General features: G+C 51.3%; 1 protein-coding gene across 1 annotated transcript in view; it reads right to left on the reverse strand.

Moving 5' to 3' along the window:
- Positions 1-24,468, reverse strand: part of dchs2 (dachsous cadherin-related 2) — a 191,856-nt gene that overhangs the window by 30,325 nt on the left and 137,063 nt on the right. Inside the window, exons 15-17 of the mRNA XM_038792979.1 lie at positions 24,347-24,460; positions 13,968-14,179; positions 10,758-10,909 (exon numbers count right to left, since the gene is read on the reverse strand). Coding sequence (XP_038648907.1) covers positions 10,758-10,909; positions 13,968-14,179; positions 24,347-24,460 — 478 coding nt within the window. The remainder of the gene's footprint in view (positions 1-10,757; positions 10,910-13,967; positions 14,180-24,346; positions 24,461-24,468) is intronic.

Raw genomic sequence — 24,468 nt, forward strand, 5'->3', positions numbered from 1 at the left:
ACTTCTTACTGTGCAGACCAATGCAGCATCCCTGCCCATTGGAGATGGGAATATTGGGACCTCCCAGCTACCTGGTGATACAATTAATCGTAGGATGCTATTTTCCGGAAAGATTTCTAAGTGTGGTAGTGAGCAGGACTGCCGCAAACTTCCAGGCGCTCGGGCTGGTGAGACCAGCAATACATTACAATTGGTCCACTTAATGAGTCCCCACAGGCCTTATGCTGCAAATGAAGGCTCGGCAGAAGATTTGCTGGGACCATGCTCCTCCAAGATGAACTCAGTGCATTCTATGCTCAGTTCCAACAGGAAACCATAAAACTTTTGTCAACTGCCCCAGCAGCCTCAAACACACTACTATCATAGCTTCTGAAGTCAGACTGGCCTTCTTGAAATAGAACCCTCGGAAAGCAACGGGTCCTGATGGAGTCCCTGATCAAGCACCGAGATCCTGCGTGGTTCAACTGGCAGGTATGTTCGCACACATCTTCAACCTCACCCTATTCCATTCCAAGGTTCCCATCTGTTTCAAGAAGCCCACTATCATACCGGTGCCAAAGAACCAGGCAACGTGCCTCAATTACTACCATCCGGTGGCCTTGACATCTATCATTCTGTAGTGCTTCGAGAGGTTTCTCATGAGACACATCGACTCCATACTCCCAGAGTGCCTTGATCCACTGCAATTCGCATACTGCCACAACTGGTCCATAGCAGACGTCATCTCCCTGGCCCGACACTCATCCCTGAAGCATTTTGACAACAAGGACTCCTACGTCAGACTCCTATTCATTGACTACAGCTCTGCCTTCAACACCATAATCCCAGCCAAGCTCATATCAAAACTCCAAAACCTAGAACTTGGCGCTTCCCTCTGCAACTGGATCCTTGACTTCCTAATCCATAGACACAATCAGTAAGGATAAACAACACTTCCTCCATGATAGTCCTCAGTACGGGGGCTCCGCAAGGCTGCGTAATTAGCCTCCTAAACACACACAATTGTGTGGCAAAATTTGGCTCCAATTCCATCTACAAGCTGATGACACGACCATAGTGCATCGGATCTCGAACAATGATGATTCATAGTACAGGTGGGAGATGGAGAACCTAGTGGCGTTGTATAATGACAACAATCTCATCTTCAACGTCAGCAAAATTAAGGAAATGGTCATTGACTTCAGGGAGCGAAGTATCATACACACCCCTGTCTGCATTAATGGTGCCGAGATGGAAACGTTGACAGCTTCAAATTTCGAGATGCGCACATCACCAACAATCTATCCTGGTCCACCCACGTCAACATTACGATCAAGAAAGCACAACAGTGCCTATACTTTCTCAGGAAAACTCAGGAAATTTGGCATGCCCACATTGACTGTTACCAATTGTTACAGATGCACCATAAAAAGCATCCAATCTGGCTGCATCACAGCCTGGTGTGGCAACTGCTCCGTCCGAGGTGTAAGAAACTACAGAGGGTCGAGAAGTGAACACAGCCCAATCCATCACGAGAATCCGCCTCCCATCCATTGACTCTGCCTACACCTCCCGCTGCCTTGGGAAAGCGTGCAGCGTAATCAAAGACCCCACCTACCCGGCTTATTGTCTCTTCCAACTTTTTCCATCGGGCAGGAGATACAAAAGTCTGAGAACATACTCTAACAGGTTCAGAAACAGCGTCTTCCCCGTTGCTACCAGACCCCTGAATGACCCTCTTATGGACTGAGCACATTTGATTTGATTTGATTTATTTATTGTCACATGCACCAAAGTACAGTAAAAAATATTTTTCTGCGGCCAAGGAAGCGTACACAGTAGACCAAAATGTAGATAGTTATAATGAATGGAAAAGGCACACAGTACATTGACAAATAAATAATTAGTTAGTGCGGAACAAGGGCAAAATAACAAAGCCAATACGACATAAGAGCAGCATAGAGCGTTGTGAATAGTGTCTTATAGGGAACAGATCAGTCCTTTAGAATCATAGAATTTACAGTGCAGAAGGAGGCCATTCGGCCCATCGAGTCCGCACCGGCTCTTGGAAAGAGCACCCTATCCAAACCAACACCTCCACCCTATCCCTGTCACCCAGCAACCCCATCCAACACTAAGGGCAATTTTAGACACTAAGGGCAATTTAGCATGGCCAATCCACCTAACCTGCACATCTTTGGACTGTGGGAGGAAACCGGAGCACCCGGAGAAAACCCATGCACATACGGGGAGAACGCGCAGACTCCGCATAGGGACCCAAGCCGGGAATCGAACCTGGGACCCTGGAGCTGTGAAGCAATTGTGCTAACCACTATGCTACTGTGCAGCCCAAAGGAGCAATCCGAAGGAGAGTCGTTGCAGAGTCTGGCAACTGTGGGGAAGAAGCTGTTCCTAAGTCTGGATGTACAGGTCTTCTGTATCTTCTGCCTGTTGGAAGGATCTGGAAGAAGGCAAACCTGGGTGCGAGGGGTCTGCCTCCCCGAGGTAGCGGGAGATGTAGACAGAATCAAGGGGAGGATGGCAAGCTTGTGTGATGCGTTGGGCTGAGTTCACCACACTCTGCAGTTTCTTGCGATCGTGGGCTGAGCAGTTGCCACACCAAGCTGTGATGCAGTCGGATAGGATGCTCTCTGTGTCACATATAGAAGTTTGTGAGAGTCGATTCAGACATGCCGAATTTCTTTAGCTTCCTTAGGAAGTGGAGACGTCGTTGGGCTTTCTTAACTGTTGCATCAACGCGAGTTGACCAGGACAGTCTGTTGGATCTTCTCTACTGAGTAGAAGCACACTCCGTATGCTCACCCGTTGCCTGTGTCAATGTATTTACATTGTGAATTTATGTATGTCCTATGTTTTTTCATGTATGGAATGATCTGACTTGACTGGAAGCAGATTAAATAATTTCACTTGGTACAGGTGACAATAAATCAAATCCAAAATCCAACCCCACTCAGCTTGCAGCCATGGCGCCGAGATGCCTGGCCACAGGATTTAGAGACACAGACCTGGGGGGACTCCGAGATGCGGTCGAGGCCAGGAGAGATGTCCCGTTCCCCCAAAGGTCCCAGAGGTGAGCCACAAGGCAGCGGCCGTCAGCACGGCAGACTGGCCTCCAGTGTCACAAGGTCAAGAAGGCAGCACAAGTGAATTGACACCACGCCACCCCCGAGATCTTATCTCCCCCACGCGAGCAGCCTCCCCAACCCTCCTTGTGCCCCCCCCCAACCATTCCTTCACTGCCCCCAACAATTCCTTCGCCAACTGCCCTCCACTCCCCCCACCTCTCCAACCAATGTGAACGGCAGGTGAGGCTAACAAAGCCCTCTGTCTCCGCAGCAGAAGCTCTCCCACAATCGCCGGGAGAGGGCCCAGAATGCTGGAGAGGTGCTGGACATAAAAATTCTCACGACCTTCATGGAACGGGCCTTGGAGGTGACCGAGGCCAGAGCAGTCACCAATGCCAATGCGGAGGTCGGCGCATGCTCCAGAGATGAGGATCCAACGTATCCCACCTGAAGGCCCTCACAAACTTGAGTTGCTGTTGCCATACAGACGGACACATCCCTCCCACTGACCACGTGTCTACTTGCCCGCAGGTCGTCCAGCCAACGGCGCCGGCCCACCCAGGATGGCCCTCTTCCGTGAGACCACCTCGGAGGAAAGCTCCGAAGATGCAACAATCGGGGCATCACAGCTGTCATCCCCACCCTTCACCGGCACAGAGACACACACCTCTGTAGACAAGTTAGTGGCCAGGCTTCTGGGACACAATTTGATGAGCACCACACAATCGCTGATGCACATCAGGTGGAGGCAGGAACCCCCAGGCAAGACAGCAATCGGAGGTCTGCTGGATCCTAGGACCCAACTGGGTCCCAGCCAGACGCTGAGCCTCTGGAATATTCTATCCCAGAGATGGAGACGTTAGGGAGCAGCCATCACATTCAGAGCGAGATGTCAGTGACACTCCAGCAGGTCCTGCAGTGGAGACCCTGGTGTACAATGTCAGCAGCATTGGTGGAGGTGTCCAAGGCGTGGCACAGTCAGTGACGACCATGGCTGAGTGCCTCAGCAGAATGTCCGACTCGTTGGGGGAGTGACCCATTACTAGGCTGACCTTGATGAGATGCTGCGGGACATGTCCTGCTCTCATATAGGAATGGCTGAGGTGCTGTGGAGCTTATCTCAGGCACATGGTCATTGCTGAGACGCTGCAGAGCGTGGCCCAGGCATTGAGGAGTATCACCAAGGGAGTTGACACCATGGTGCAGACATTGGAGAGCTGGCAGAGCCAGATAACGCAGCCGGGGATCGATCCAGCTGCCCCACCATCACAAGGTGAACCCTAGGGCCCTATGGGCACCGATCGGGTGGAGGGGATGATGAGTGCCAACCCAGACCCATCCCATGGAGTGGGGAGAATGGCCATCCCTCTGATGACGCTGTGTCTCGCAGTCAGCATACGGGACAGGACAGACCGGTTGTGCATGTGCTGCATGGGCACCACCATCTTCTCCTCAACAGGTCCTCCGGACGCCGCCATCGCCGCCATTTTGTCTCCCCCACGGGACTGGGGCGCTGGATCCGGGTCGCCGACACTCCCTATCTGAATCCTCGGACGACCACCCGCAGCTTGCCTCTATGACACTGGACCAGTCCCGTCCTCACAACCTGGCCACCGCTTCGACGACAGTGGAAATCAACGGCCACACGACCTCTTGCCTTCTGGACTCCGGGAGCACCGAAAGCTTCATCCACCCGGACACGGTAAGGCGCTGCTCCCTCGCGGTCCACTCCGCCAACCAACGGATCTCCCTGGCCTCCAGATCCCACTTTGTCTCGATCCAAGGTTTCTGTGTGGTCAATCTCACCGTCCAGGGCGTAGAATTCAGCAGTTTCCGCCTCTACGTCCTCCCCAACCTCTGTGCTGCACTATTGCTAGGTCTGGACTTTCAGTGTAATCTCCAGTGCCTCACCCTCATATTCGGCGGGGCCCTACCTCCACTCACCGTTTGCGGCCTCACGACCCTCAAGGTTGACCCCCACGCCCTCTTTGTCAATCTAACTGCGGATTGCAAGCCCGTCGCCACCAGGAGCAGACAGTACAGCGCCCAGGACAAGGCCTTCATCAGGTCCGAAGTCCAGCGGCTGCTTCGGGAGGGTATCATCGAGGCCAGCAATAGCCCCTGGAGAGCCCAAGTGGTAGTGGTTAAAACTGGAGAGAAACACAGAATGGTCGTGGACTATAGCCAGACCATCAATCGGTACACGAAGCTCGACGCGTACCCCCTCCCTCGCATATCTGATATCGTCAATCAGGTTGCACAGTACCGGGTCTTCTCAACGATTGACCTTAAATCCGCCTACCACCAGCTCCCCATCCACAAATCGGACCGTCCATACACCGTATTCGAGGCAGACCGTCGCCTCTATCAATTTCTTAGGATTCCCTTCGGCATCACTAACGGGGTCTCTATATTCCAAAGAGAAATGGACCGAATGGTTGACCGGTACGGACTGTGGGCCATGTTTCCGTACCTGGACAACGTCACCATCTGCGGCCACGATCAGCAGGACCACAACGCCAACTTTGCCAAATTTCTCCACACCGCCATTCTCCTCAACCTCACCTATAACCAGGAGAACTGCATGTTCAGCACCAACCGCTTAGCCATCATCGGCTATGTAGTCCAAAACGGACTCCTGGGGCCCAATCCCGACCGCATGCGACCCCTCATGGAGCTCCCGCTCCCCCACTGCCCCAAGGCCCTCAAACGCTCCCTTGGGTTCTTCTCCTACTACGCCCAGTGGGTCCCGAACTACTACGACAAGGCCGGCCTACTTATACAATCCACTCAATTTCCCCTCACGGCCGAGGCACAAGATGCCTTCGCCCGTATTAGAGCAGACATAGCCAAGGCCGGGATGCACACAGTAGATGAGACACTGCCCTTTCAAGTAGAGAGCAACGCTTCAGATGTTGTCCTCGCCGCCACTCTAAACCAGGCAGGCAGACCCGTGGCATTCTTTTCCCGCACTCTTCATGCCTCTGAAATTCGACACTCGTCTGTTGAAAAGGAAGCCCAGGCTATCGTTGAAGTGGTGCGGCATTGGAGGCATTACCTGGCCGGCAGGAGATTCACTCTCCTCACTGGCCAACGGTCAGTAGCCTTCATGTTCAACAACACGCAGCGGGGCAAGATCAAAAATTATAAAATCTTGCGGTGGAGAATCGAGCTCTCCACCGACAATTACGAGATTTTCTATCGCCCCGGCAAGCTCAACGAGCCCCCAGACGCCCTATCTCGAGCTACATGTGCCAGCGCCTACCACCAACAAGTAAACCAACTCCGTGCCCTGCACGACAGCCTTTGTCACCTGAGGGTCACTCGATTATACCACCTCGTCAAAGCCCGCAATCTGCCCTACTCCTCCGTCGAGGACGTACGGACAGTCACCAGGGTTTGCCAGGTCTGTGCGGAGTGCAAGCCGCACTTCTACCAGACAGACCGCGCGTGCCTGGTGAAAGTGTCCCGCCCCTTTGAACGCCTCAGCGTGGATTTCAAAGGGTCCCTCCCCTCCACCGACCGCAACACATATATCCTCAGTGTGGTCGATGAATTCTCCAGGTTCCCCTTCGCCATCCCATGCCCCGATATGACGTCTGCCACCGTCATCAAGGCCCTCAACTCCATCTTCACTCTGTTCGGTTTCCCCGACTACATCCACAGTGACAGGGGATCCTCATTCAACAGTGATGAGCTGCATCAGTTCCTGCTCAGCAGGGGTATCGCCTCCAGCAGGACGACCAGCTATAATCCCTGGGGAAACGGGTAGGTAGAGAGGGAGAACAGGACGGTTTGGAGGGCCGTCCAGCTGGCCCTATGGTCCAGAAACCTCCCAGCCGCTCGCTGCCAGCAGGTCCTCCCGGATGCACTGCACTCCATCCGGTCTCTACTGTGCACCGCCACAAATAACACACCCCATGAACATGTTTTTACCTTCCCTAAGAAGTCCACATCCGGGGTGTCGCTCTCGACTTGGCTCGCAGCTCCACGACCGGTTCTTCTACGTAGGCATGTCCGACTCCACAAGGCGGACCCCTTGGTGGACAGGGTACACCTGCTCCACGCCAACCCCCAGTATGCCTATATGGAGTTCCCCGACGGCCGCCAGGATACGGTCTCACTCAGGGACCTGGCTCCCTCTGGTTCCACTCCCACACACTTCCCCACCCACGCGCCACCCTCCCCTCCCCCGGCGCTCCCAGCATTAACCCCACCAGGTCCATCCCTCCTCCCCCTGCCCACGCTAGAGGACGAGGAAGATTTTGGCACGCTCCCGGAGTCATCCAACTACTGGCCAGCACCAACACCGCCAGCACCGACGTCGTCGACGCCGACACCGCCAGCACCGATATCGTCACCACTGCTACGTCGCTCCCAGGGTAACGTCAAACCACCCGACAGACTTAACCTCTGACGGGCACCAGACTACAAGATGGACATTTTTTTTCCCCCTCCCCTCTGTAAATTATTTGTAAATCTGTATATAGTTCCACGCCACCCCCGCCGGACTCATTTTTATCAGGGGATGAATGTGGTGATCCACTGTGTTAGAGGATGTAAGGTAGGACCTGCATTGCAGGTTCGCCGGTAGCCCCTGCTGGCTAGCTCCGCCCACAATGAGCCGTATAAATATGCATGACCTCCTCCTGATCAGCCATTTCGCCAGCTGCAGCAGGTCACGCATCTGACTGTAATAAAGCCACAGTTGTACCAATCTGAGTCTTTCGTACAATTGATCGTGCATCAGGGGGTAGGGAGGATCAGCGGGGGGAATAGAGGGTACTGGGGTGGGACCAGTCTAATACCCTCTCCCAATGCCTTACAGATTTTGAACACTACGGCAGGATGTTGGACACAGAGGTTGCTCTAGTGATGCTGATGCTACGCGATGCGGCCAGATGCCGGAGACGGCAGCAGCAGCATCTGCAGATGGTCGAGGCAGCAGCCCACGTGCCGGACTCCGCCCCTGCATCCTGCAGACCCGGCCGCCCATCAGGCTGGGAGGGACTCCGAGGGGGACTACATGATGGCCCAGGGTGTACAGGTGTCGCTGGTCCTTTAAACAAATGACAGACAGCACATGCCGCAGGAGGCTCTGCCTCAACAAGGAGACGGTGCAACACCTGTGCCATATCCTTGTGGACTTGGCACATGGACGAGGAGGACACCTGCTCCCGGTGGCTGTCAAGATCACTGCAGCCCTGAACCTTTGCTCCACGGAATCATTCCAGGGCTCGAGCGGGGACCTGTGTAGTATGTTAAGAGGCCACAGCCCAAAACTGCATCTGTCACCTCACAAAGGCTCTGTATGTCCAGGCAGGAGACGACATCGTCTTTGTTATGGACCAGGCTCAATAAAATGCCCGGGCTGCAGAATTTTCCGCCATCACTGGGATGCTCTTGGTACAGGGGGTAATAGATCTACGCATGTCATGCTGCGCTCACCGGGCCATCTGGGGGTGCCCTATGTGAACAGAAAGGGGTTCCACTCCCTCAGCATACAGCTCATGTGCGACCACCAGATGAAGATCATGCATGTGTGTGCACACTTCCCAGGGAGTGTGCACGACAGCTACGTCCTGGGGCAGTCGGTCATCCCTGCCCACTTTGAGGAGCACCCCAGGATGGGCGGCTGGCTCTTGGGGGATAAGGGGAATCCGCTGAGGACCTGACTAATGACGCAAGTAGGGAGGATGGAGACCCAAGCAGAGACCCAGTACAAAGAGGCCCATGCAGCAACCTGGGCAGTGCATCTGATTCCTCAAGATGTGGTTCCGATGTCTGGACCGCTCCGGTGGTGCCCTGCAGTACACCGCCTGGAGCGTTGCTCTCATTGTGGTGGTCTGCTGTGTCCTCCACAACCTGGCATAGCAGAGGGTGACGAGCTGGAGGTTGATGATGAGGAACATTTGGCCACCTCTGAGGCGGAGGAGGAGAAGGAGTAAGGGGACGAGAATGGTGAGGAGGCGCTGGATCAGCAGGGGCTGGAGGACGAGGCCGGGGAGGAGCCTGAGGCCCAGCCGGAGGCTGCCGGATAGGCAGCAGCGATGAGGTCCGGCAAGCCCGGAGGGCCAGGGAAGCCCTCATATTCACTCACTTTCCCTAGGACATGGCCTGGTCCGTCATCGTAACCTTACCAACCACCCACCTTTATCAGTCTCCCAGGGTATGTGTCACATCACTCCAGGGTGCTGGGACTGTGTCAAGGGCAAGGCGGTGATGGTAACCTGCAGAGAGCTGAGCTCTGGTGCTCCTCAAGCTATGCCGTAGACTAATCCCTGCCTGTCTGCTGAGTGCTCGCTCACACCCATCACCTGCATGTGGTGCTGTATTGCCGAAGAAAGTGACAGAGGCATCCTACTGGTTGTGTTAAAGGGTGTTTATTGTTCAATATATGTCCCCACTCTCCCAGCTGGGTCCTGGGATCCAGCAGCCCTCCGACGGCTGTCTCGCTCGGGAGTTCCTACCTTCACCAGATGTGCATCATCAGCAGTGTGGTGCTCACCAGATTGTGCCCCAGAAGCTGGTCTACTAACATGGTCCACCGAGGTTCGTGTATCTGCGCTCTCTGGAGGGTGGGAATGACAGCTGTGTCGCGACTATAACAGCTGTGTCCACGACGTTCTCCTCCGAGTTGTTCTCCTCGGAGTCAGGAGAGTGTGCCACCTGGGATGGACCGGTGCCATCGGCTGGAGGACATGTGATCAGTGGGAGGGATGGGCCAGTCAGTAAGGCAATCACTACATTGGCAGGTCCTTTGGGTGGAGCCCGATGGTTCCTCACCTCTACAGTGTCCGCCAGCCTCCGGATGGCTGACCGCCCTGTCCTCGGCCACCTCCAGCGCCCATTCCTCAAATGAGGTGAGGATTCTCAAGTCCAGCGGCCCACCGCCAGTCTGGGCCCTCTCCCGCCAATTATAGGAGAGCTTTTCCTGAGGAGACACCGAGAGGGCATTGTTCATCGCACGCGTGGTTCACAGTTTTGGAGGGGGCGTGTGAAGGGAGGGTTCTGGTGAAGAGTGGGTTGAAGGGATGGGTGGAGGGAGGATTGAAGGAGGAAAGGGTAGAGAGTGGGTTGGGGGTCGCCTGGGGGGTTGGGAGGGTGGATGCACCTGGGGGAGGGGGGCCTTGATGTCTACTTACTCGTGCTGCCTGGTGTAGGTCGTTGACCTTCTCCCAGCACTGGAGGCCAGTCTTCCTGGTCACACTCCCGGAGCTGACTGTCCTTGTCCCAGGCAGCACTGGCTGCCTTGTGGCTCACCCTCCGGGACTCCCGGGGCAACAGGCCATTCCTCCTGGCCTCAACTGCATCCAGGAGCCTCGCCAGGTCAGCATCCCCGAATGTTAGGGCTGGACTCCACAGCGCCTTTGTTGCGAGCTGGATGGGGTTGGCCAAGCAAGTGCAGCCTAAGTGCTGCTCGACCTTGTTAGCGGGAGGCTGGCGAGCTTGGTCTTGGCGAATCAGCTGGCGAGCTGTCATTTGGAATGAGAAGCCATGAGGCCTTATTAAGTGGGCCAAATAACGTTGAATCGGGTTGCCGGCCTCGCTGGGCCAAGCGCCAGGAAGCTCGCGGCAATTCCCACTTGCTGCCACACTTAGAAATCTTTCCGGAGAATCGCGTCCATGGTTTCATGTTAAATGCAAGTAATTTAACTACAGAGTGACTTTGTACAAGAAATCAACACAAACCTGTAAGCAGAAATTATTTCTCGATCTAAAATAGCATTAGTTGTAAGAATTCCTCGGGCTGAATCAATAACGAAAGCCTCGTTTTGGTTTCCAGATATTATGGAATATTCAATTTGCCCATTAAGCCCACTGTCAGCATCAGAGGCAAAAACCTGTTAAAGGTATATAATAATTTAGGATTTATTCAATATTTCATTAATTTATTGGTATCAGATTCATATTGACTTCTTTTAGTCAGTTGTCAAAAATTGAAAACAAAGCCTTTCCCATTCTGCATTTATTAATGGACATGTTATTGCAACAAGTTTTACATTTCCTGTTGCAATGTGTGTTACAAGGTCATGGTGACAATAACATCTTGTATCTATATGGCATCTTCAGTGTAATAAAACATCCCAATGTTTTCCAGAGACAGCATGAAACAAAATATAACACTGAGCCATGTAAGGAGATATTAGGACAGATGATCAAAAGTTTAGTGAAAGAGTTATGTTTTAAAGGGGTGACTTACAAAGGAGGAACATGAGGAAGAGTGATAGAAAGTTTGGGGGGGGGGGGCGCGGGGGGTGTCTTATGCTTTTAGCCCAAGCTGTTGAGGGCACCACTACCAATGGTGAAGCAATTAAAATTGGGGAAGCTCAAGACACTGGAATTAGAGGAGTGCAGATATCTCAGAGGGTTGTAGAGCTGGAAGAGATTACAGAGATTGGGAGCTGCAAGGCCATGGGAGAGTTTGAAAACAAGGTTGAGAATTTAAAATTAAAGGCTTAATCATGAACCAATGTAGATAAGTGAAACAGTGTTGATGGGTTGGTGTGACTAAGAATATGGCCAGCAGAGTTTTGGATGACCTCAAGTTTATAGAGGGTAAACTGTGAGATGCTGATTAGGGGTGCATTCAAATAGTCTAGTCTGCGGGTAACAAAGGCACACATGAGGGTTTCAGCAGCAGAAGGGCTGAGGCAGAGGCAGAGTCTGGTGGTGTTGCAGAGTATCATTTCGGAGTACAATGTACTATTTCCATATTAGGCAGTCTTCATGATGACATGGACATGGTTGAAAATTTATTTGGGGGTAATATGTGACACCGAGGATGAAAAGACTCTGATTCAGCCTCAAACTCACCTCCCAGTGTCCAGGGCGAGGGATTGAGTTGATAGGAAGGGAGCTGAGTTTGTGGCGTGGATTGAAGACAGTGGCCACGATCTTCTGGGCCTGTTCACGGTGGGCGCAAATCCCATTTTGGCCGCTAACTCTTGCGAGGGGCCATAACGGGAATTGTGCTCCAGGGAGATCTCAGAATGAGCTCTTCCCCGGTCCTGGACGGCAACATAATCAGGTTCCTGCCCAGAGAGGGCATCAATCTGATTACCATCAATTTGAATGAATTCAAATAACACGATCATCTGAGGACATCCGATGTTTCCACTGCTGGCCTGACACTACTGCTCTCCAGCAGTTGAGATGACCACGCCAGAGGCGTGGAAACCAGTGTACCCCCTAGTGGTCAGGCACATGGCAGGCCAGTACCGTGGCACTGCCTCTAGCATCTTAGCAATGCCAACCTGACACTGTCAAGGGGGGATTGCCGGTGATGATGGATGGGTAGGGGGCTGGTAGTCTGTCTCTTAACTTTGAGATTGGGGCGTCCTTTGAAGCCGGGACTGCTGGCGGCCTCAGGCCCTGTACCTTAAAAATGACAGTGCAAAATCTCCCCCCTGCTTTTTTTGGATATAGTGCCAGAACATCTGGAGAGAAAACCTGGCTGTTTTTCTAGGGAGAAACGAAGCCATTGATGAATATTCTCTGGATAAGTTATTTAAATAAGAATGGAATCAGATAGGAACAGGTCTGCCAAGCTGAATGATGCTGGAGATGCATTATAGGAAGATGGCGTGATCAACTATGTCAAATACTGCTGAAAGGTCAAGAAGGACAAAGAGGATAGTTTGCCTTTTTTCACAGCCATATAGGATATGATGAATGACTTATATAAGAGTCATTTTGGTATTGTGGCAGGGACATTGTAGGAACCTGATTGGACGGATTCAAACATTAGAGTTCCAGGAGAGATGGGCAAGAATTTGGGAGATGACAATCATTGTTTTTTTTAACAGTGAATTCAGGCTTTTCACTTCCACTACTCCTGCACTGGGGAGCTGAGCATGACAGCAGGGCCTGTCCTCACAGATTTGAAAGGCTGCTCCGATTTCTACACCCTCCTCCCTCTTTCACAACCCCCTGCTTTCAGAACCCCCTCACTTCCCACTTAACCCCAACCTTTCTTTGATCCCCACAAATCCATTCTCCAACCCCCCTCCCCCTTTCATGGGCATGGCTCCAGGCCCCGACCCTTGGCAGTGCCAACCTGGCAGCCGCTCACCTAGGCACTGCCAGGGTGCCAGGTTGGCTATGCCAAAGTGTTCAGGTGCCAGGGGGAGAGCCAGGGTACTACCCTGCCCTGTCCCCGACCACCTGGGAGGCTCTAATGACATGCAAGACCCCCCCCGCCCCTCCGAGGTGCCATCATGCCTGATCCACGATGGTGGAAACCAGTGCTAAATGCACCCGTTTGAGGCCCTGAAGGCAAGGCCATTGAGTCCTGGGCACCGCGTGAATATGTGAGCCCAATGACTCATTTGAATATCATTATCTGCTTCACGCCGAGCGAGGGCATGATCCAGATCACAATGGGCGGAGTAAGTTGGGTGACTCACACAAGGTTGTGAGCCTGGTGCGCAGCCAGATTTGGGGCTCTTCCGCGATTTACCCGTCACAGAGCCAGGAGCGATGCGGTGGGAAAATTGCACCAGTGTCTGATATCTGGAGTGGGGGCATGACGACTGATTACACTGATCCTTCTTTAAGAGTTAATTGTATGAGGTAGGAACAACCCCGTGAAGATGCAGAACCCAGATTAGCATAATTTGAGTAAAAATGCGTTATTGCGTCCTCCAATAAATTTTCAATCTCATGTAAATTTTCCAGTCTTTTCACTCCTTTTTCTAATTCAGCCACTGTCATTTTTAGGTTTATTCAATTAATTATTTTGGGTTAAATTCTGTAGCCTCTAACCCAAGTCACATTTATGAATGCCTGAACATAGATTTTTAATTGTTTACTTTCTTATAAATTTGTGAAGAATAGTGTACCCCTCACACTGCTTGATAATCTCTTTCAGGTCATGCATAATTATGAGGTAAGCCTTACCTGCATGACATATGTATTACGGGTTTGGCACTCCCACATTGATGTCTTATGATGATTTTGTTGAAAACGTGGTTGATTATCATTTACATCTTCAATTATAATTGTTAACTGGCTGCATGCTGTCTGGTGGTTACTTTCTGCCAATAATACCAAATGCATCTTAGTTCTGACTTCATAATCCAGAAATTTTGAATCTTTTACTACGATCTCACCTGAAAGCAGAAAAAAAGGGTCATAACACATTCAGGTGCGTGGACAAAATAATTTTTATGACCAATTCTGAAAGACATTCGCCGACACTGTCCCACCAAAACTCAATACAAGTTTCTGAACAATATATCCTCCATTTTCTTTTCAGCAGGTTGGGATTGTGGTTGGGGGTGGGTATCGAAAGGCAAAGGAGATTCAAGTTAAACATTTGGAGTGGAGATCCTGGGGCAGTAATTGGTTCTGCCCTATTTTCAGGAATAGAGCCAGTAGTGAGAGACCACGTGCACTCCAACCAAAATGCAGAGGCTCATTCAAAATTGAGCTTCAAATCTGATGTAATGGATTTACATAATCTGCAAGAAGCATTTGGCCCATTTCAAAGGATTAACTGCAAACTTCTTATATCGCTTGTTGCCACCCTTCTTGCATAGAATTTACAGTGCAGAAGGAGGCCATTCAGCCCATCGAGTCTGCACTGGCTCTTGGAAAGAGCATCCTACCCAAGTTCACACCTCCATTATCCAGTAACCACACCCAAGATTAAGGGCAATTTTGGACACTAAGAACAATTTAGCATGACCAATCCACCTAACCTGCACATCTTTGGACTGTGCGAGGAAACCGGAGTACCCGGAGGAAACTCACGTACACACGGGAAGAACGTGCAGACTCCACACAGACATGACCCAAACCGGTAATCGAATCTGGGATCCTGGAGCTGTGAAGCAATTGTGCTAACCACAATGCTACCGTGCTGCCCAGATAATCTCAGATTGGGAGGGGGAGGAAGGATATTTTGAAGGAGGTTGTCAGCAGCCCCAGAAAATGCTGAAGAGCTGAATGAACACCTGTTCCAGATTAAATTTTAAATGCACTTTTTTTTACTGTGGTCACTGTTTTGTTGCAGCAACTGACAGTTCCTCAGAGGAAAAGGCCTATCACCTGCTCCATTTAGTGCCAGCCAAAAGGGAGTTGCAAAAACGAGCCCTTTGTTATGAGCATGAGGTCAGGTGTAATGCCTGGATCTGGTATGTCTCTCTTTTGGGGACCATGAATGATGCACTATCAATTACGACGAGACGAGAGTAGAATGTAATCGAGGCTTTATTACACAGAGATGTGTGGCCTCCTGCAGCAGCTGACAAAATGGCTGCAGCTCGGTGAGCACACATATTTATACACCGCCTACTGGGCGGAGCCAGCAGGCAGGGATCTACCCCCGTACCTATAGTACAGGGGCCTTACCGTAAAACCTATATGTACAATATAATACAACAGTGGTGACTACCACAATGAATTGGATTCAATTTGAATTGTTTTTTTGGAGCAGGCAAGCAGCTGGATTAGGGGTTTGCCCCTGTCCACACTCTGCAATCTGGCTTTGTAATTCTTATAAAGTAATTTAAAGAAAATAATATGTATCGGAAGCTAATGCATGTTTTAGGCAGCCACCAATGACAACTCTACAGCACCCAAATTAATATGGCATTAGATTTTTTTTTCCCCAACGTTGTTTAGGCACTCAAGTTTGGCTCCTTAAATTGGAGCTATGTGCATCCAGTTTCAGTCTAGAAAACAGACAGAAGACATACTTGTGTGACAAGTCGTTAAACACAAAATATTAACTCTATTTTCTTCAGTTTACTGACTGACATGTTGTGTTTTTTTTAACATATTCAGGTTTTGTTACAATGCTGGTAAGCAAGTGAATCCATCGCGCGATCTGCTTATTTCCTCATCTCAGGATTGACAGGCTAACTGTGTTAACTGTTATTTTTTAATTTTAATGCAACAAGGATATGAATTTGACTGAATGAGTAGTGGTTTTGGATGTTTATTTGACAGGAGGAAGGCTTGTACGGTATTCCCCAGGTGTCGCTACTGGGACCCTGGCTCTACCTAATATATATTAATCACCTAGATCTTAGAATGCAGGAGGGCACAATTTCAAAATCTGTGGCTGATAAAAAATTTGATAGTATTGTGAATTATGAGGAGGCTAGTGCAGAATTTCAAAAGGATATAGACAGGTTGATGGAATGGGCAGATAGTTGGCAGATGAAATTTAGTGCAGAAAAGTGTGAAGTAACTCATTTTGGCAGGAAGAACGCAGAAAGACAATATAAAATAAAGTGTACAATTCAACAAGGAGCAAAGGGACCTGGGTGCATATCTGCACAAGAATTTTGAAGGTGGCAGGACAGTTAATGAAAGATACAACATCCTAGACTTTATTAACAGATGTATAGAATATAAAAGCAAAGAAGCTCCGTCAAACTGTGTAGACCACTGGATCAGCCTGATGTTGGAATTGCATAAAACCTGGGTGTCCTCAGTGAGGCCACAACTGGAATAGTGTGTGCTGTTCTGGTTGCCACATTATAGGAAGGGCGTTGTTGCTCTGGAGAGAGTGCAGAGGAGGTTTACAAGAATGTTGTCAAGGCTAGAAAAGTAGCTACGAGGAGAGATTGGATAGGTTGGGGTTATTTTCCTTGTAAAGGCTGAGGGGTGACTTAATTGAGGTGTACAAAATTATGAGGGGAAGAGATGGACTGGACAGGATGCAATTGTTTTTCTTGGTGGAGAGTTCTAGAGTTCTAGAGCCAGGGGGCATAGAATTCACGATAACTGGCAGAAGTGGTAGAGGGGACATGAGGAAGAACGTTTTTTACGCTGCACAAGTTGGTGGTGGCGGCAGAGACCCTAAACTCTTTTAAAAAGTACTGGATCTGCATCTTAAGTGCTCGGAGCTACAGAGCTATGGACTGGGTGCAGGAAGGTGGGATAGAAAGGGCAACTGGGTGTCCTCAGGCTGGCATGGACAAGAAAGGCCGAATAGCCTCCTTCTGCGCTGTAACTTTTTTATGATTCTAAGTCACTGGATATATTTAAGGAGGGAATAGATAAATTTCTAAATTCTAAAAGTATCAAGAGGTATGGGATAGTGTATATGGGGTATGAATAGCGGCGCAGGCTCAAAGGGCCGTACGGCCTACTCCTGCTCCTATTTTCTCAGTTTCTATGTTTCTAATACCTTCACATCTTCGGGTGCCCAGAATTAGACACACTGCTCCATTCCAGTCACCGAGTGGAGACTTGTCCGGCATCTCCCAGGCATCGGTGCACCAGTGCATCTGCGCAGTGACTGATGCCCTGTACGACATTGCGGACTGTTATATTCAATTCCCTGTGGACCACGCCCACCAGGATGCCCAGGCAGTGGGCTTCGCTGCCATGGCCAGGATAACCATGGTCCAGGGGGCGATCGATGGGATGCACATCGCCATGCGGCCACCAGTGGATAACAGGGCTGTGTTCACGAACAGGAAGGGGACCTACTCCATGAACGTGCAGTTGGTCTGTGACCACCGGATGAGGATCATGCACGTCTGCACCCGGTACCCGGGCAGCGTGCATGACTCGTTCATATTGGCACAATCATTCATCCCCGCCATGTTAGAGGGAACCCCCCCCTTGGCTGAGGGGCTGGTTGCTGGGCGACAAGGGTTACCCGTTGCGGTCATGGCTGATGACGCCGATATGGAGGCCACAGACTGACACGGAGACCAGGTAGAACGATGCCCATGCAGCGACCAGGGGTGTGGTCGAGAGGTGCTTTGGGCTGCTGAAGATGCGCTTCAGGTGCCTGGACCGCTCTGGAGGGACCCTCCAGTACCCATCGGAGCGGGTCGGCCATATTGTTGTGGTCTGCTCCGTCCTGCACAACATAGCCCACCAGAGGGGCGATGTGCTGGAGGCAGAGGAGGGGGAGGGGAGGAGCAACACGACGAAGGGCAGGCCTCCCCAGTTGAGGAGGAAAGGGGGCAATGTACAGGACAGACGGGAGGCTGCCCACCATTACTGGTTGGGCCAATGGACACGGGACGGGTTGATAGCCGCACGGTTCACAGACTAGGGGTGTGGAAATCGCCGATTATGGGCACGGACAGCACAGTACGGCACCAGCCCACCACTCTCACCCCACCCACCACCAACTACCCTCACCCTGCCCACCACCAACTACCCTCACCCTGCTCACCGCCAACCACCCTCACCCCACCCACCATCGCATCACCCGCATGCACACCATTGCTCCATTGCACATCCACCTGCGGCACAATGGGCAGGGCTCACACGGTCGCCAGTGGAAGCGGGTCTATTGCATGGCGTGGAGGATGATGACAACCCGCTCTGCGATGAGCTCTGGGCTCAACATCATTAGACAATGTCTGACTCATGGCCACAGTAACACCCTCCACCTGGACCGTCCCTGCATGTAGCCTGGACACTGCAGCGCACGGTCCTGTCGTCTGCCCGGAGGGGTGGCGAGGGCGACACGGGACGCACATTCACCTGAGCTCGACGTCCTATCACCCTTCACACACACACTGGCGCTCACCTCGCAGCCCACCCCCACACGCATCGGACAGAGCACAGAGGCAGCTTCTGTAGGTGTGAAAGTAATTTCAATGACAAACAGTTCATACACGTGCCCTAGCCCGTATAACTAATCAGTGCCCTGCACCCGTGCCAACTTACTCAGTGTCTAATTTTTTGGCCTTACAGGCACTATGACTACATCTTGGTGGATCCCCAGACGGTACAGCAGAAATGGAGGTGGACTCCTGTGATTCCTGCCCTGTGACAAGGGTCCCCTTTGGCGACAGTTTCCTGGGCGGCCCGGCCTGGATGGGCCAGGCTGCGGCTCGGGCGCCTGGGATGGTGAGCTGCCAGCCTGAACTGCCTGTTGCCCACCAGATGCACCTGGCATGGAGGGGGGAGGGGGGAAGAGAGTCCGAGGTGTTGTGGCGTTCAGGGACATCCCCTGCAGGGGGACCCGGAACGGGCTCCAGCACCTCCTCCTCCCTCGGGGTGCCCGATGGCCCCCGGACCTCTCCATGGGTCGAGGGTGCGAACGGATCCAGCACCCGAGGCACCTTCGACACTGCCAGTCCTGGAGGCCCGCCCTGGTATCAACAGGGTCTGCAGGTTTGCAGTCATGGAGCTCAGGGAGTTGGCCATCCCTGTCTGTGTCTGGGCGACGCCGGCTAGCACCCGGGCAATGGCGCCGATGCCCTCAGCGATGGCCTGCTGGGACTACGTCATGGCCTGCTGAGACTGGGCCACGGCGTTTAGCACCTCTGCGATCTGCAGCTGGCTCTGGCTCATGGCTGACTGTGAGAAGGCAGCCATGTCCTGGGCCACCTGCACGGAAAGCCCCAGGTCTTGCAGACTGCTCCCCATGTCTGACACTGTCGCAACCATTGCCTCCACCGCGGACGCCACCCATGCGGTTTCGGCCTGGATGGCACGCATGACCGGCACCACTCCCAGCTCCTGCACGAGGGTGGACTCCTCCATCTGCATCTGCAGCTGCTGCAAGCCAGCCGTCACCCCCTTCGATTGTCCCTGGGTCCGTGACTGCATCGGGTCTATGGGTGAGTGTGGTAACTCCAGGAACCCGGGACCCGTCTGGGCGGCAGAAGGTTGCTGGGGCCGGGCTGCCCTCCGACTGTCTGTCCCCTCGACTTCTTCTACCTACATCTGCTGTACCAGGACGGCTGTGTTGTGCGCATCAGTTAGTGTACCAGAAGCTTCATCTCTAAACCGAGGTGAGTGTCTCTGCGATGGTGGAGAGTGTAGGAGGTAGCGTAATGTCGAGGTCCTCATTGGACCCGAAGTCCGGGGTCCCCTGGGGTGGTGTTTCCTGTCCATCCGTCCCCTGTGTGTTGGTGTCCTGTCCATCTGTCCCATGTGTGGGTGTCCTGGATGGTTGTGTCCTGTGTGTGGATGTCCTGGGTGGTTGCGTCCTGTATGTGGGTGTCCTGGGTGGTTGTGTTCTGTGTGTCAGTGCCCTGGGTGGTCATGTCCTGTGTGTCAGTGTCCTGGTGGGTGTGTCCTGTATGTGGGTGTCCTGGGTGGTTGTGTCCTGTGTGTCACTGTCCTGGGTCGACTGGGGCGGGAGCCTGTTGGTGTGGCTGCCCACCCCGTCGCTGGGTGTGGCCCTACGGCGTCGCCGCACTGGCGAGATGGGGGCGGCGTATGCCTGATGGCCCGGGTCTATCTCTGGCTCGTGGGCGCCCTGGAACTGGGTGGGGCGTCGTATGCCTGATGGCCCGGGTCATTCCATTTCCTGTGGGCGCCCTGGCACGTCCGGGGGGCGGTCAGCATCCGCAGGGACGGGTGGATCGAAGTTTGGTCCTGCAATACACAATACAGCATGCATGGATAGACACGCAGATGGGGATGGGGAATGGGGGGATGGGGGGGAAGAGGGGCAGGCAGTGGGGTGTCTCACTTGGTGCTGTGCCCCCGATCTCTGCATTCGCAACCTCCCGGTCCTCAGGTCCGCCTGCAAGGTCCAGTGCCCTCTCTTGATGAACTGTGAGGGGGCGCAATTCAGGTGGGCCCCCTCCGATCCTCTCATGCTCCCGGTTGTTAAGGGCGCGTTTCTCCTGTGGGGTGGGGGGAGGGAAAGGGGGAGGGGTGACAGAGATAATGGGCAACAATGTTAGGTGAACATATACTTGCAGACCAGCGGTTGTGTGTATGTTGGCATTGGTTCACATTCCATCCTGCCAATGCAGCCTGCATGGGTTTGTGCAGCCATGTCGGTTTCACTGAGGGGAGTACACACACTGGCTGCCATGACTAGGTAATTAACCTTCTTGTGGCAATGGCTGCCTGTCCTGGCTGTTACGGCCATGGCGCTGACGACCTCTGCCAGCTCCCTCCACAGGCTGAGGTTAGGTGCAACCCTGCGGTCATGTCCGGGGTACAACGCCTCCCTCCTCTGCTCCACTTCTTCCATAAGGACGTCGATGTCCCGCTCCTGGAACCTCAGCGCTGTGGGCGGCTATTTTGCTGAGTCTCTGGCGGTGGTGTCTTTTGTGCTGCAGTGCCGCACGGCATCAATGATGTCGCGCGCATCTGTGACGGGTGACGCTGTCGCGATTGTTGTCACGCCGCTGCTAGCTCCTTCCGGGTAGGAGGTTTCCGGAACTTCCGGTTGGCCCGACATCGGAGTGGTTCGCGCCGTTCTTGCTGCCGGCATCGGGCCATCGTGATGATTGTGGGAGAATCCCGCCCAGAATGTCTCTCCTCCTCCCCTTCCCCCGCTGGATGCAATGGGCTATTTAAACTGACGTTTACTTCGGTAGGACCAAAATATCCCGCCAAGCGGGAGAGGGTGCAAAATCCTGACCTGTGTTTCTGTTGATTCTTTTCCTGTCTTTGGTTTTTCCTCCCCCTTTTTCCAATTTTAATAAAAAGAACAAAACTTCCATTTGTGCAGCAACTTTCAGGATATCCCAAACAGCTTCACAGCGAATTAAGTTTTTTTTATATAAGTGCAGCCACTGATGTAATGTAGGGATGTGCAGTAGGGAATTTACGTAAAACAAGGCTTCGCAAACTGGAGTGAGATAGATGACCAGATAAATGATTTTATTAATGTTGGTTCAAGGATAAATATTGGCCAAGAATTCAGAACTCCCCTGTTCTTCCTCAAATGTGTCATAGGATCTTTCACATCCACCTGAGGGGGAAAATAGGGCTTTGCTTTAATGTCCATTTGAAAGGTGGCATTTCACACAGCAATCATTCCCTCGTTACTACATTTAATTATCAGTCTAGATTGCAAGCTCAAGTCTCTCGATAGAGTTTTAACTCATGATCTTCTAACTCAGAGGTGAGAGTGACAGACATCTCTATCATTCAAAGTTCAGTTCCGTTGAAGGATACGAACATGAAATATGATTACCTGTCCCTTCTCTTTACAATGCTGAATGAAATGCGTAGTATGTTTTAATCCTTTTCTGTTTATTTTGTAGTGTAAGCATCCTTCCTGTTTATTTCCTTTGTTCCCATTTATTTTATTATATTACTTTTGATCCATGGACCCATAACCAGGATGTGCCTTTTAGCAGAAGACTCAGTTGAAACGGCCTGCTCATCAGTACACTGTGTGTCCCAGGTTCTGTTTTTGGAGAGAAGAAGTCAGACTTCTCGGCACCGGGTGGATCTTAGGAAGCGGTTTTGGAGGAAGTCGGTTTGATTGGTTCACTGCCAATCAGTGGGCTGGCCAGGGGCAGTGTCTGCTTGACAACGATCAGTGATGGTTCTTGCGTGATGCTTTCTGAGAGAACTGGGCAGAAGTGTTTAGACCTTGGAAGGAGAAGAAACACTCTCTCTGTCTCTCTCTCTATTGATGGATACAGAATTGGCTAGGTCATAGAAGGCAGGGAGTAGCAATGGAAGGGTGCTTTTCTGATTGGAGGGCTGTGACTAGTGGTGTTACGCAGGGATCAGTGCTGGGACCTTTGCTGTTTGTAGTATATATAAATGATTTGGAGGAAAATGTAACTGGTCTGATTAGTAAGTTTGCAGATGACACAAAGGTTGGTGGAATTGTGGGTAGCGATGAGGACTGTCAGAGGATACAGCAGGATTTAGATTGTTTGGAGACTTGGGTGGAGAGATGGCAGATGGAATTTAATCCGGAGAAATGTGAGGTAATGCATTTTGGAAGGTCTAATGCAGGTAGGGAATATACAGTGAATGATAGAACCCTCAAGAGTATTGATAGTCAGAGAGATCTAGGTGTACAAGTCCACAGGTCACTGAAAGGGGCAACACAGGTGGAGAAGGTAGTCAAGAAGGCATATGGCATGCTTGCCTTCATTGGCCGGGGTATTGAGTATAAAATTTGGCAAGTCATGTTGCAGCTGTATAGAACCTTAGTAAGGACACACTTGGAGTATAGTGTCTTGGAGTATAATTATACTTGGAGTATAATTCTGGTCGCCACACTACCAGGAGGATGTGGAGGCTTTAGAGAGTGTGCAGAAGAGATTTACCAGGATGTTGCCTGGTATGGAGGGCATTAGCTATGAGGAGAGGTTGAATAAACTCGGTTTGTTCTCACTGGAACAACGGAGGTTGAGGGGCGACCTGATAGAGGTCTACAAAATTATGAGGGGCATAGACAGAGTGGATAGTCAGAGGCTTTTTCTCAGGGTAGAGGGGTCAATTACTAGGGGGCATAGGTTTAAGGTGCGAGGGGCAAGGTTTACAGGAGATGTACAAGACAAGTTTTTTACACAGAGGGTAGTGGGTGCCTGGAACTCGCTGCCAGAGGAGGTGGTGGAAGCAGGGACGATAGTGACGTTTAAAGGACATCTTGACAAATACATGAATAGGATGGCAATAGAGGGATACGGACCTTGGAGTTGTAGAAGATTTTAGTTTAGATGGGCAGCATGGTCAGCACAGGCTTGGAGGGCCGAAGGGCCTGTTCCTATGCTGTACTTTTCTTTGTTCTTTGCTTACTGAAGTGAAAGTACTGCTCTATTGTTCTAAAAACAGCGAATGCCTGACACATTTTTGCTGTGAACTTGAAATGATGCAGACTCTGCAGAGAAGGTAGATAACCTTGCCAGAGAAAACCATTTCAAGCCTGAAAGATATCTCAAAATGAAAGCCTGAACTTCGGAGACACTAATCGGAAATCATCCCAGTACATCAAGAGTTGTCATCCTTTTATTTTATTGATATTTTCTTTACCTTTCCATCATCCCTTCCCCCTCTGTGTTGTTTGTCTGGGTGTATGTATACAGAGTGAGGGTAGTTAGGAAAGATCATTTGGGAGAGGGGTAATAGATAGTCATTTACAATTTCTGCCCGTTTAATTATACTGTACATAATAAAAGGTTACCTGTGTTAGTTACAAACCTGGTAACTGCAGTTTATTGGGCTCAGCCAAGGACCTCAGGTATTATAATAAAATCTAATTTTACCTGTGTGGCGACTCCATATCAAGTGGAGCTGGAATTGACCATGCACTATCCCAGGGTGTCATGACAGCAAGCAGTTTTCTTTTTATTTGAAACTATTCTACAATCATTACCCTAGAAAATGACATGAATAAATGTGATAATTTTAACCAAGCCCCCCTAGGTGGAATGCTAATTTTTCACCCTGATCAATATTAATCTCCATTCACTTCAATGAAGAGTAAAATTAGATAGGGTGTAAAACCAGCTATGCACCTGATCCAGTCAATTTCCCAATGGACAGGTTTGATTAAAATTGTCACTCTTATGCCAGTTCATGTCTGGAATATGTACATGTATTGCAAAATTGTAGGGTAAACACAAAATTTCTCTTACCGGTTTTTGAATTGATGTGAAATGCTCCATTTTCATTCCCACTAAAAATGCTGTATAAGAATAGATCTCCATTTGTGCGGTAGCTTTGAGCCACGACGCTCAACACCATTGCACCTACACAG

This window comes from Scyliorhinus canicula, chromosome 3 (genome assembly GCF_902713615.1).
Source record: "Scyliorhinus canicula chromosome 3, sScyCan1.1, whole genome shotgun sequence".
NCBI classification, from domain to species: Eukaryota; Metazoa; Chordata; class Chondrichthyes; order Carcharhiniformes; family Scyliorhinidae; genus Scyliorhinus; species Scyliorhinus canicula.